Here is a 13,044-nt window from a genome sequence, read left to right as displayed (position 1 = left end):
GTACCAAGTTAAATTAATTACGTAATCCCTTGGTAGTCATAGTGATATTTCTGCTTCTTTTCTGCTATGAGGTCAGTCTACCAGCAGGTGGCACTGCTGTAGTGGTAGATTTAAAGTTTGCTTGCTGAGTAACTGCTTGGGAGTGTTTTAGTTGCAGGCTGTGATTTTAAAATGTGTTTGGACTGATCTGTTTGTTTAATTGTGCAATAACTGTATGGTTTTTTTGAGTGCAAGTTAGTGTGTATATGTGAAAACTCTGAATGTGCGTGTGTTAGATTAGATTGATGGTCAGGACTGATGTTACTCATGAAAACTAATGCTCTCAATATCACAGGTTCCTAAGCTGGAACATTTACATCCATGGTAATGTGGTTCTTTGAAGGCCTGTGGTGTAAACCCTGCTTGCTAATCCTGTTGACTAACAACTGACAGTTTGGTTTTGCTCTGCTGTTTGTGTCTGCATGGTTTTTGGTGTGGCATGGCTGTGTCTGGCTGCAGGGGCCGTACCTGGTGCACGGTGAGCAGAAGCGAGAAGGGCCTCTGACAGAGTGCGGCGGGAGTGGCACGCTTCACGACTATCAGACCGACCTGGGAGGAAAGCCTCAGCAGCAGCAGCAGCAGCAGCAGACGTACCTGCGCTCCTCTCGTGGCCAGCTACGAGGAGGCAGCGGGCGAGGCCTGTCGCGGCAAGACACCTTCGACTCCGAGACCCAAGGCAGCCGGGACTCTGCCTACACCGAGGCTGGCGACTCCTGCATGGACATTGAGACCGACCCCTACGAGGAGCCCGAGCCCTACCGAGGGGGAGGGGGCAGCCGCCTGCACCTGGCGCAGCATCATGGCAGACAGGCGTCCTGGGAAGACGAGGGCGCCGAGCCAGACCAGGAGAATCTGAACCACCCTCCAATGCCGAGCCAGACGCAGCCGCATGGACGTGCCAAGCTGAGGGAGCGTTACTGCCAGGACCCTGTGGACACAGGGGCCAACATGAGCCGCAACAAGAATCAGGACGACTGGGGGAGGGACGTCTACATCCGCTGAACACACATCTTAACACAAAGGCAAGCAAGCTCCTGGACGGACTGAGGACAGAGGGAGGGTGGGGGATTCGGAAGGAACTGTAGTGTGGGTTTGGGGCCATGCCAGTCAGGCTAACAAATTAATCTGTTTACATCCCAGTACAATGTAAAGAAACACATCAACTGCCAGATGCCATTCTCATCAACTTCTTGCAATTCAATTTAGTTATGTTTAGAAAAATACTATTGGTCTGTTTTTTGTTCCTTATGTTAATACTGCATGAATACCATGGATTTCTATACTGACAGCACGAGGACAGTAATTGTTACGATTGTGAATCTATGATTGTGATCTGTACGACTCAATCTCTCCTTCAGTTATAGAGTGTGAAGGCTAGTAGAGCTGTAGTCTGTCACGTCTGTCCTCTGCAGTCTTAAACAGGGTCTAAAGTCATCGTCCCCCATGTATGTACAGTGTCAGGGTTCTTCTTTACCTTAATCTCACTCTGTGTTTTTGGATTTCAGGGTTTCCTCCCATAACGAGATCCAGAGGTTACAAGTCTCTCACCTCCACTCTCTTATCACCCAGACCTTAAAAAAAAAAAGCTGGTGGACAAGTTGCCATATTATAACGTGAAAATTTATTGACGTTGCTACACTCATCTCAGCTTGATAACAACAAAGAATACACTCCAAAGACGTTTACTTCTTCCCTGAAATGGTTCAGCCACTGTTCACAACTGTACACCTGGTCCTCTCCCGTTTGTTTTCCCCTTCTTCGTGGGTTGCTGAGGGCGCCTGCAGTATTCACTCGTTTCTCTGTTTTTTCTAACGTGGTGCAGATTCAAAAAAGCAGCACCGCCGTTGTAGTTGTGTGAATGACATGTCCTGCCTTAGTCACTCCCCACCCCTGAAAACACCCTTAAATTCAAGAAAACTCCAATCACAAGTGCCGGAATGTCTCGCCAAGCCATGTCCACCACTGCCACGGTGGGATGTCTTAACTCTTGTTACACTTATTTTCATACCATAATCTGTGTCTCTTCGTGTCTCGTGGCTACTCCGCAGCGTAACCCATGCTGTCGCTCCAGCACGTCGCTCATCTCGTTTTCTTTGCACCAGCTTCGTCGTCTTGTTTTTTCAGGGCTAATGGTTATATTTAAAAAAAAAAAAGTACTTGTGTGTGTGGTTAATCACTCCCAACTTCCACCCAAAACAGCTAGCTTGTCTGATATTAAATACCACTCTCTTCTTACTCTTGATTTCTGACTGAATTAGTGTTGTTTTTTCCTGTGGACATTTGCATTTTTTTTTTTAAATCTTCAATTCTTGTGAGGTAGTGAGAGGAGTATCACGTGGGGTTGGGGGGGTTGGAGGGTGGGGATAGGATCAGCTTATGGTCTTTACTCAGTTATCTATAATGGAGAATCCATGAATGTCTTTGGCGGGCTGCTTCGGCCCGCCCCGTCTTCAGTTGAATAAATAAATATTAAATAATGATCAGTAAATAATGTTATTGTTGCGTTATCGCAATTGTTAAAAATATGAGATAACATGTATCATTGGTGCCTGATTGTAGCTACATTTTGCTTTTTCTGCCTTTCATTTTTAATCTGTGGATAAATTCGTATTTTAATTAAAAATTTAACCAGAAAATGCCAGTGTGTCACTTAATTTATACGACAGTGAGATGAGATTATCAAAGATTTCAAAGATGCAAAACACGTATGTGCATGTATACACACAGGTTTATTAGTGGTGTTGAGAAACCATAGAGTACAGTGGAGTGACTTCCTGATTAATTCACTCCCTTCATTATTCTGAGAAAGACACAACAGATGATTGTGTAATAATATGTCTAATATAACCCCAAACACCACCTGGCCTGTAGAACCAGTCCGAGTCAAGGTGAATTAATGGGTGTAAACCTGCAAAACCTAAACAAAGAGCAAATTGTTGGCTTCCAATTAAATACAAAGAGATAGAACTTATCAGGAAAAAATGTAGGAGGGCTGCGTTGACAGAGAGTATTAACTTCAAAATGCTCCTCTAAGATGATAAACATTCACTCAAACCTGCCAAATCTTTCTGTTCAAGGAGGGAACACAATGCAGCTGGTTCCAGGAAGTGGAAGTGGTTTTTATTTCTAGCTGTCATCATTTGCAGCTTGCTGATAATGTGCAGCAGAGGAAATGTCATAAATTGAGATGGTGGTTTTCCATTTCAAACGTGAGCCATACATCACAATGTTTTTTTAACAGCGTTCACAGCTGTGTCAAGCTCACTCTAACTTCAAAGTAGCAACAACTGAGTTGATGGGACCAGATGAGCTCCACATGGTCAGAAGAAGTAGAAGTATTCACATTACAGATGTCCTCCAAAATTTACTTAAGATTATAGAAGTATTATCAACAAAATGTATTTCAAATATCAAAAGCACTCATTGGAATGACCCCTTTCAGGATGTTATATTGTTATATGTATTACCTGCAGCTAATTTAAACTACTTTGAATACTTTCAGGCAGTTCAGTTCATAACAAATCAATAAGAAGTAGCTGTGAAGTAGCCAGTAACTACAGTGGTAACTTGTAGTGGAGTAAAAAGTACAATATTTTCCTGATGGTGGAGGAGAAGTACAAAGTAGCATAAAATGGAAATACAAGAGAAGCACAACTGAAGTTTTACAAGCCAGAAACATGACAGCAAAACCTAGAGACTGCAGTAAAACTGATCATAAAACAACTGAAGATATTTTAAATACTGAAATATACCATTTACTGGGGCAGAGATACTGTAAGTCTGGAGATGTCTACATATTGTTTTTGTGTTGTGGTTTTGGGTTAGGGTTAGGGTTAGGTAGTTTTGGAAAAGGTTAAAGTAGAAATAAAATGACATTAACACAGTATTATATCTAATGGCTAATGCAGTCAGTGTTGATATCCTAAAATAAGATATTTGATGTGAAATGGACCAAGACTGTATGAGTTGTACAAGCTGTAACACACTTTCTAACTGGGAAGAGACATAATGTGTAGAAAAGAGCCCAGGAGAGCACCTAAAGCAGAATAAATCAAAAATATTAAGACCAGAAGAGCAGAGTCAGCAAATCACTGTCTTGTTTTTATCATCTTGAATCTTATGGGCTAAAGGCTCATTAGGCTACAGCTTATCAATTATGTCAGTTAAGACGCCCCTAATATGCAAAGAGGTCGTTATAATTATCGTTATTATGATCACCAGTAATATTGTTGTTATTGAGTGGGTAAGTACTTGGGGAAATTCAGGGACCTATCAGGACCTATCAGGACGCAGGATGCTCAGTGGAAATTACGGGGCATTCCTCTTAATACCCAGTTTTGCTTTCTATTGGTTCATAATAATGTTCCCGTGATACAGTGAGAAGAGGAAGTGAAACAGTTTCACGTCTCAGTCCATATATGGAGTGGGCACGTGTGTGCGTCATCAGTTGCTTTTGATGTACTCAGCGAACTTCGTGGGATACAGTTCCTTGTTTCTTTGTTTCCCTTGGGGAAACGCATAGGACAAACCTGCACATGATGAGAAAATAAACAGGTGGAAATGTATTATTTAGGATAAATGCCAACAACAAAATTCAACATACAACCTAAAGACAAAGCAGACATAATAAAGCAGCTCTAAAAAAAGTGATAAGTGGCTCAAACAACTACTAAGAGGATCCAGAAAACTGTGTCAACGCCACCAGGGTTTATTAAAGCAGACTTTTAGTGGACAGTAACGGGTTTTACTGTAGCAACTGGGCTTATTTTACATAACTTGAAGAGCACAAATACAACAGAGTGTACAGAATGGCTTAAACTGTGTCTGTATATTTGTATACTATTAAAATGTTTACTGACAGCAGGTTATCAATGGAACTTCCCCTCCGGCACTATTCCATGGAGAAAAAAAAACATCCCTCGGGTCACTTAAAAGGATGTTTTATTATCAAAAACTCATTAAGAATTTGTTAACAAGTTGTGGAAAGAAACGCCAATTTAAACACTAATTTTGTCTTTTTGTATGGGATGTAAGGAGGTTGTGTGTATTGGCAACTTTGTGAAATATTTTGTAAAGACATATGAACCACTATACGTGTATTCTATATGAGTAACTCAGCTAGTATGTTGCCAGTGTTAGCTAAATGTGCCGTCAAAAAATAGCTAATTCGTTTTAATGCTAACTTCCTGTGCCACAAAGTGCATACGGTCTACGCAATCTCTACAACGTGCTGACGTCCGTACGTTCTGACCTCTGACCCCGAATTCCACTGAGCAATCCATTCATTTGAAGTTAGCTAAACAAGTGGCAATTTAAAGAGGGAAGGTTCTAACAGTTATCGTGACTGGTGGAGACAGAGGATTCACGTCCCAGGAGCCACCAGGAAATAAGATGCTTCTTGGGGTAACAGCGTTGTCCAAACAAAACTGGAAAGTTCCAACAAAAATAGGTAAATTTACGGAGATATTTTGAGACCTACCTCTGATATGCCTTCACAAGTAACCCTCCCTTGTTTTCAGTTAAACATTTGTCTGTACATATGCTTTATTGACAGCTGATGATACCAAAAAGCTAGTCTGTTTAAGGTCACAGGTGCTGACCAAATTTCAAAAAAGCAAATTTATGAGGGGTGGGAAGTGGTATGTTTGTTTGTTCTTTCACTTTTTTTTTCACAATTTTCTGAGAAATAGTTGTTAACAAAAAGCACGGTTACTGAGAGTAAAGGTCAGCTAATGTAAAACTTTAACTTTAACCTTTAACCGCATTGAAAACAATAATAGCCTAACTTTTGTTGTTGCCTAGAGTTGGTTTGTGTTACAACATCTCCAGTTAATTAATCCAGGTTAGACAGCAGGTTTCCATTTTATGTTTTGGATCGCAGATTGTGTTTTTAAAGAAAGGCTCATAAGAGTTCAGAACAGCAACACAGAAAGAAAGAAAAAAAGAACTAGCTTGTCAGTTTCATCATTAACAAACTGACCAAGCAAAGCGTCTAGGGTGCTCTTGATCCCTCACTGTAGTATATATAAGCTACAGTATTTACAATCCCAATGGGCCCGTTGTCTGCTTAAATTCAGATATTTCCCACCGCACCTGAACGCAATGTTACTATGTCTTTTGTCCGTGACTCACTGGACCGAAAAATAACAAAGACTTTCCTTGAAGCGCCGCCCACTTTCACTACGCAGAAACTGATATTAGAGGTAGGAATGAAGTTCGCCTGTCAGTCAGCCCTGAACAGACGCTGAAGTCTGCTTCAATCAAGAGCGTTTTTACCGGATTAATATTTTATTCATCCCTCACGTCCTCCACACACACTTGTTGAACATGGGATTCCTTCTGACCAAGATGATGGCTGTGTTCGGTGACAGAGGTAAGACTCACTTCAAATTTACACAGTTCCTTAGTTCTCAAATGTCACATCACTTATTTTGAGTGTCAGGTGCTATTTATGCTACTTGAAAAGTTGTATAGACTGTGAATATCCTAAATGAGACAATATATGTTGGTTGTAGTTGGAATAAATAGAAATATTAACTGCTTTCCTGTCGTCTCTCCCAAATTCTGCTTTTATATATTTCACTGTAATGATATATCACCCTACTTAAAAGACATTTCCTTGACTTACAGACACTAGAACTAAGACACTAAGTCAAGTCCAGCTGTACAGTATAAGAAACCTGAACTGAGACCATTGTTTTACTGGTATTACTGCTATGTGGTGTTGCTTCACTGTTATTCTGCATTCTCTCATGTACCTGTCTTTATCTTATCTGTGTGTCTTCAAACTAATTACGCAACTGTGTACAAGTGAGAATACTAACTAAACTTTTTTAAAATTCTCCTGCAGAACACAAAGTCATCATTGTGGGTTTGGACAATGCAGGAAAGACAACCATCCTCTACCAGTTGTAAGTGACTTGTCTGCTTTCTAAGGGCTACAGTAGTGTCATTTAACTATATCTGCTTGATAATCTGTGAACCTGTTTTCTATCTCATGCAAAATGTTTGCTCCTTTTCCCCTACACAGTCTGACAAAGGAGGCCGTCCACACATCGCCCACCATTGGCAGCAATGTTGAGGAGATCACTGTACGAAACACACAATTCTTAGTTTGGGACATTGGAGGACAGGAGAACCTCAGAGCCAGCTGGTACTCATACTTCTGCAACACTGAGGTACTGATCCCTTACTGTAGTCAGCTCCTCTGTCTGTTCTGTGAATGCAGCACATGACATAAGGCACTGAGACACATCATCAGTTAGAAATTGATCATGAAAGTCAGACATATAACATTATGCTGATGCTTTCATCCAAACTCTGTCGCCTGTACATTTTCTTTAAAGTGTCTTGCTCTCGTATTTCCAACAAACACCTCAAAAATCTTACTTTTCAAGCTTTAGACCAGAGTAAAGACAGAAACAGAAAGTATTATAAATGTTTATAGTGCTGACTGAGCTGTTGCACGTTGATCTGCAATGGCTTCTCCTTATCATCCTGTTACTTGGCACTGTTACATAATTATTTAAAATACATTACACAGACATCTTGTGCTCCTTTCTATCATCATGCAGTCACTGGTAACATAAGCTCTGATAATGTGAGATACTGTATCTGGCAATGTGGTATTGTGTGATAATAATTAGTTTTGGCATACATGTTTATGCTTTTTCAGATCGTCATTCTGGTTGTGGACAGCACTGACCGCGAACGTCTGACTCTTAACAAAGAGGAACTGCACCGAATGCTCGCACATGAGGTACAAATCAAAAAAACTGCTTCTAGATTTGTTTTGAGACTACCTGTGTGGTGTCTGTCTGAGATGTGTGATGGGTAACACTTCATTTTAACCCCCTATTTAGAATTTGTAAGCAGTGTACTGTATAAACAAGTAGTTGATAACACAATATAATGTAGCTGTGAGGAGCTTAAGGACAAGTGTTTATTAATGTTCAGTATGTTTAGTTGTTTCTTTGGTTTTACCTATAACTTCTCCCATGAAGACATATTTATCTGTTCATTCCTTCAAGTTTGTACATTAATAAAAACTCTTTATATACCAATCATAAATAAGAGGGATTAAAATAGACTGCTATTATTATTATACCAACACATTACAGCAGGATTTGCTTTATGCTTTACATATGGAATATTCAACCCATTTAGTGTGAATGCTTCCTTGACGTAAAACCCTTTTATTCCTCTGTGAAACTGCCCATGTCTGGTATTCATGTTTACGATACTCTCCTGCTTTCAGTGATTAATTGCGCCATAGCTTTCTAACCCATGACACAACATGATGAGGAAGTTTCAGCATAGACTGTGAGTCAGCGTGTTGACATGTGTTTAGAGATTCCGCTGAGGCTGCTGTTCTTTGTTCTCTATAGGTGACATGAGGACAGTTTTGGGGTTTCCAATGGAAACATTTCAGCTCTATAAATATAAAAAAAAGCAGCAATGATAACGCGTCTTATCTTATTGTGGCATAGGATCTACAGAGTGCAGCTGTTCTCATTCTGGCCAACAAACAAGACGTGAAAGGCTCGATGACGGCGGCAGAGATCTCCCAGTGCCTCACGCTCGACTCCATCACCACACACTCCTGGCATGTGCAAGCCTGCTGCGCCCTGACAGGAGAGGGGTGGGTCTAACACACCTCACACTCTCTTTTTGTCTATGAGTCAGTCCTTAAAATGACTAACAAAGCCAACAGCAAAACAAACCTTCACAAACATCAACCTCTGCTACATCTTCTCAGCTCTAAACGTGCCTCTCTCTTTTTTTCTCTCTCTTTAAAGTCTACCAGCTAGCCTGGACTGGATGAGGTCACGGGTTATGGCAAACTAAGATGCCATCCAGTGGATCAAACTTCCTGAAACAGAGCCGACCTCGAAGATGCCGCACAGGCCACAGTGCCAGGATTATTAACAGTGTTTTGGACAGAGTCCTGTGAACATGCCTTCTTTGATAGAGCCTGCGGCACCACACCTACAGTGCAGTATGTCTTACCTGCAAGGACGGGCCCCCCACCACCTTGCTGAGCCTCAGGGTGGATAAGCAACAGAGAAACCTGGATGATTTTAGCTTGGTCAGCACACACCAGCCAAAGATCTGAATCCTGGGTCTTTTTCTTTGCAAGAACTGCCGGTGGTTTTATTATATTTTAGTAATCTAGCAAACTATTTCTCACTTGTGGTCATGAGGAAGTGTTCATGTGCAATTACTGCAAGTTTACTTAAGAGGCACAGGTTGGAGGTGCACCATTTTAACTCAAGATATTCTACCTGACCAGTAATGTCACATTCCCTGTGTGTTTCTTTCATTTCACTGGGGTTAATCAAGTGACAACAATACCTTGCTTTACTGAAGTGTATAAGATAAGTCTGCACCTGATGAATGAAACTGTACTTAATGCCAGAGAACAACGGGACTGTTTTGTTTGTTAAACTTAAAGATGTTTAGTAATTTATTTTAGAAAAAAACAGAGCTCTTGAGTGTATATTACAGCAATTTTCTGAACAGGAAATTAGCTAGCTGCTAATGATTATCATGTCATATTTAAAATGTACATATTGTTTTGTGTAAATTTTTTAAATAAATATATTATTGCAAAATATGCAGTGTATGTGTTGTCTATCCCGCAGCTGTAATGTTTCTTTTGTTTCAAGAAGGGATGTACAGCATGCTGTTGAAGGATGGCTTATACCCGCAGTAACAGTAAGAACAAAAATGTGTGAGTAATGTGCCAACACTCTTAGTCACAGCAGCTTCTTCTTTACAATACAGGATGTGCTGTAGGCTCAGGTATTTCTGATCATGTTCATTTGAACAATAGCCTAAATCCATGCAGATATTCTCTCATTTCTGAGGTAAACCACCTCTATGGCTCTAAAAATGTTTGTCTCCTTCGCAGGGAGGTAGATTCCATGAAAGTAAGCCGGGGGGGAAGGGGAAAAAAAAAAGGGAAGGGGGCATCCGGATTTGAACCGGAGACCTCTTGATCTGCAGTCAAATGCTCTACCACTGAGCTATACCCCCTTTCACAGTCATTCAGCCACAATAACCATATTTTATGCTAATAACATAAAAAGCATTCTGCTATTTTATCTGTGATTTATTTATATATAGTGTTTTAGCTCAGTATACTTCGACTTTGCCGAGTGTCGCTATATTAAGCCTGTTTTTCTAACATGTAATACATAGTTTTCACCACAAGGGGGAGAATGAGCCTTTAGAACTGTCAAGTGAAATGCATCAACGTCAGAGATGTCGATGATGCCATGTAACGTCATTGACGGATCGTCAGGCGGTAAATAAACACAGCAGCAATTACATTAATTGATTAAGGCAGGAACATTGTTGTCTAAGCTGAAGTAAAAATGTATTTGCCCCTTTTTCCATTTGCTCACACGTCAACTTTGTAAGATCAGAACGTGTGCGTGTTGATTCATTGGCATTATTGAAGCGTCTCTTTAGCGCCACCTGCTGCTTTTAGTCAATGTTTTATCTTTAATAACCATCGGGCACCAGGACAAAGTTTTATTGGCCTTGTCAGCCACTTTATCAGCCTGGTGTTCCTCCACTTGTCAAATCCCTCTTTAACCTCTGACCATAGTAAGTATTTGGTAGCATTTTGGGCCGCAGAACTGCAAAGTGAATACGGGGGGAAAAGCGAGAATGTATCAGGTGTACAGGGACAGATACAGACACAAAGCAGCATATTGATCGAGTCCTTCCTGCTGCTCCCAGGCAGGTTAATATGTTCCAGCTGACATGTCACGTGTTTTTGGTCTTTCAAACCATTTTACATAACCTTTCCAAGAACTGGAGATAAAGTGCTCTATGTTATCCCAATGTTTCCTCCTTTATGTTTCAGTCTCTGCATGCATTCCCTGGAGTGTTTTTTTAATGTTTGACAGTGGGTTTTAGATGACATAGAGCAGCTTGTGTGTGCTTGCAAACATATTTTATGAATACCTGATTCATTACAGGAAAAAGTGCACAGGTGTACCCAATGTGTATGCTGGCTCACCATCGTGGCTTCACTGGCCATCATTAACGAAATTAGTTTCACCTGCTGTGACAAGTCAAAATGTCTGCTGTGAAAAAGGATTACTCTCCTGGACACATTTTGAGCCACAAATACTGGAGATCAAAACAAGAGATCATGCACACCAAGTGAGTGTAAAAGGAGATGTTATGATTTATGAGAAGTACAAAAATAGTCAAAGAAATCATTTTTTGCCAGTAGAAATGAGTGAATGTGAAGGGACTGAGATTATCATGCTATATTGCGGAAAGTCTCTGATGCTGACATAAGCAATGTTGTTCATTTAAATAGAGCATCTAGAGTTAGTTCCCTCTTCTTCTGAACTCTGACGTGATGACAGAATTTTTGGTTGAGGTAATTGTTCCTCCTATCAAGCTGAAGTACGTGAGCTTCAGCAGGGAGTTATTCCTATGTTCAAGGTCCTGCGTTCCCCAGCTTTATATGGTGTCTAATGAGAACATGAAAAATGTAGGTATGTTCCCTGGGTTTTATGTTCCCCAGTTCTACATATGTGCTCCTCCGGGGCATTTTTTCACAGGGTCCTCTGTTATCCAGCTTTATATCACACATGGTGGGAACTTTAAAAAGATGTTCCCTAGATCTGTATTTATTTAATATGACATGAGCTATTGTGGGAACTCCTCAACTGGGTGTTCTGTTCCCCAGCACTGCTGCATGGCTGTCAATATAATAGGCCTTCACTCGAGGAAACTTATCAAATGGGTTAGGGTTGTGGTGTTTATATAGCTGTTTTGAAACCTTGTTTGAAACCTGGGAACATCAGACCTTGGGAACTTAGGATCCTGGGAACATAGGACCTTGGGAACATAGATATGTTCCCTTCAGCAGACTGATTCAGACAAATCAAGTGTGTATCTTCCAGAGTTGCAGTCTTCTCAATAAAAATGTTCTACATAAAACAAATAGGGATTTCATACTAAAATGACTCTGAAAGATACCTATTTACTTCCTTAGACTCAGATTGGTGAGATCTGTTCCACTATTACTTGTACTGAAAATAATCTAGGACCAGGTCTCTCCAGAGCCCATACAGACTTGAAACTACTCAACAATATACACTGATTTCATATAAAATCTTAGGGAGATCCTCATAACTCATACCTCAAAGAGAACTTATTATTTTCTAACTAATCTCGTTTCTTTCACATCTGTCTTCCTTTGTAATTCCTGTACATAGCCTTAACTTACGATTCGCTTCTTGGGTGCACTTCATGGAAAGTGATCCTAACTTTACGCACAGTAAGTGAAAACATCTTAATTTTTAGAAGTGAAAGATGTGTAGCATTTGCTTGATAAAGTCAGCCCGACCTCTCTGTGTGACAGCACCCACCTGCTGCTGTGACACTGTACGCTGTGTTTATGGTCTGGATTACTGGACAGGGTACTGATTGCCTTTCCAGCTGTGAATCCAGTAAACGCTCAGCTGCCATTTTACTCTGCCAAGGATCCCGTGCTTGCTCTGAAGGCAGATAAAAATGATGAAAGCAGTGGCGAGGAGAGGCGGTGGAGTCAGCCACAGTGCTTGTAAAGCTTGCTTTGTGTCAGTTTTACATGCCATAAAAAACACAGAGTAATTTTTCTTTTACATAAATACTGGAACATAAACTGCAACAAAGAGACTTTTCTGTTCCATGTGTTCCACAAAAAGATGTTGTTGTTAGAAAATAGACACGGTGTTTTGAGGAGCCATAAACAGACTTGACATGGAATGTGTAATATCATAACTAGCACTGTTTTTTAGGCCTGTGACTGGTAGCATCATGATCTCCATGTCTAATCTCAGACGTCAAATTTCTTACTGTATTTGCAGCTGGTTTGGACAGAGGGAGGCGCCATATTGCTGTTGTCCAGTCACACTCCAGCGGGTGGGCTTATATAGTACTTTTATCGCTCATAAGGCTGCTGTGATTCCAGAAAGCTACCCAAAAACAGAG

General features: G+C 40.7%; 2 protein-coding genes and 1 non-coding gene across 5 annotated transcripts in view; 2 read left to right on the top strand and 1 right to left on the bottom strand.

Annotated features, from left to right (window-relative positions):
- The window catches only part of cacnb1 (calcium channel, voltage-dependent, beta 1 subunit), a 31,032-nt gene extending 28,751 nt beyond the window's left edge, over positions 1–2,281 (top strand). For all 3 annotated transcript variants that reach the window (XM_018660627.2, XM_018660625.2, XM_051073925.1), the window contains one exon: positions 499–2,281. In XM_018660627.2, coding sequence (XP_018516143.1) covers positions 499–1,041 — 543 coding nt within the window. In that variant the 3' untranslated portion in view covers positions 1,042–2,281. The remainder of the gene's footprint in view (positions 1–498) is intronic.
- A 3,938-nt stretch (positions 2,282–6,219) lies between these two features.
- arl5c (ADP-ribosylation factor-like 5C) lies at positions 6,220–9,655 on the top strand. Its single transcript, XM_018660638.2, has 6 exons — positions 6,220–6,412; positions 6,890–6,950; positions 7,070–7,217; positions 7,715–7,798; positions 8,529–8,680; positions 8,838–9,655. Exons 1-6 carry the CDS (start codon positions 6,367–6,369, stop codon positions 8,884–8,886), a joined length of 540 nt encoding a protein of 179 aa, XP_018516154.1. The 5' UTR covers positions 6,220–6,366; the 3' UTR covers positions 8,887–9,655.
- Positions 9,656–10,005: 350 nt separating this feature from the next.
- Positions 10,006–10,077, bottom strand: trnac-gca (transfer RNA cysteine (anticodon GCA)). The gene has a single exon. It is a non-coding gene; the product is annotated as a tRNA-Cys (tRNA).
- Between the last annotated feature and the right edge of the window lie 2,967 nt (positions 10,078–13,044).

This window comes from Lates calcarifer, linkage group LG11, assembly GCF_001640805.2.
Source record: "Lates calcarifer isolate ASB-BC8 linkage group LG11, TLL_Latcal_v3, whole genome shotgun sequence".
NCBI lineage: Eukaryota > Metazoa > Chordata > Actinopteri > Centropomidae > Lates > Lates calcarifer.
Note: the sequence above shows the minus strand (reverse complement) of the source record. Positions and strands in the feature narration are given on the sequence as shown.

Excerpts from the sequence above, each read along its gene's own strand:
- arl5c (XM_018660638.2), top strand. The coding sequence starts at position 6,367 with ATGGGATTCCTTCTGACCAAGATGATGGCTGTGTTCGGTGACAGAG. Across the intron at positions 7,799-8,528 it reads ACCGAATGCTCGCACATGAG|GATCTACAGAGTGCAGCTGT; the intron begins GTACAAATCAAA and ends ATTGTGGCATAG. Across the intron at positions 8,681-8,837 it reads TGCGCCCTGACAGGAGAGGG|TCTACCAGCTAGCCTGGACT; the intron begins GTGGGTCTAACA and ends CTCTCTTTAAAG.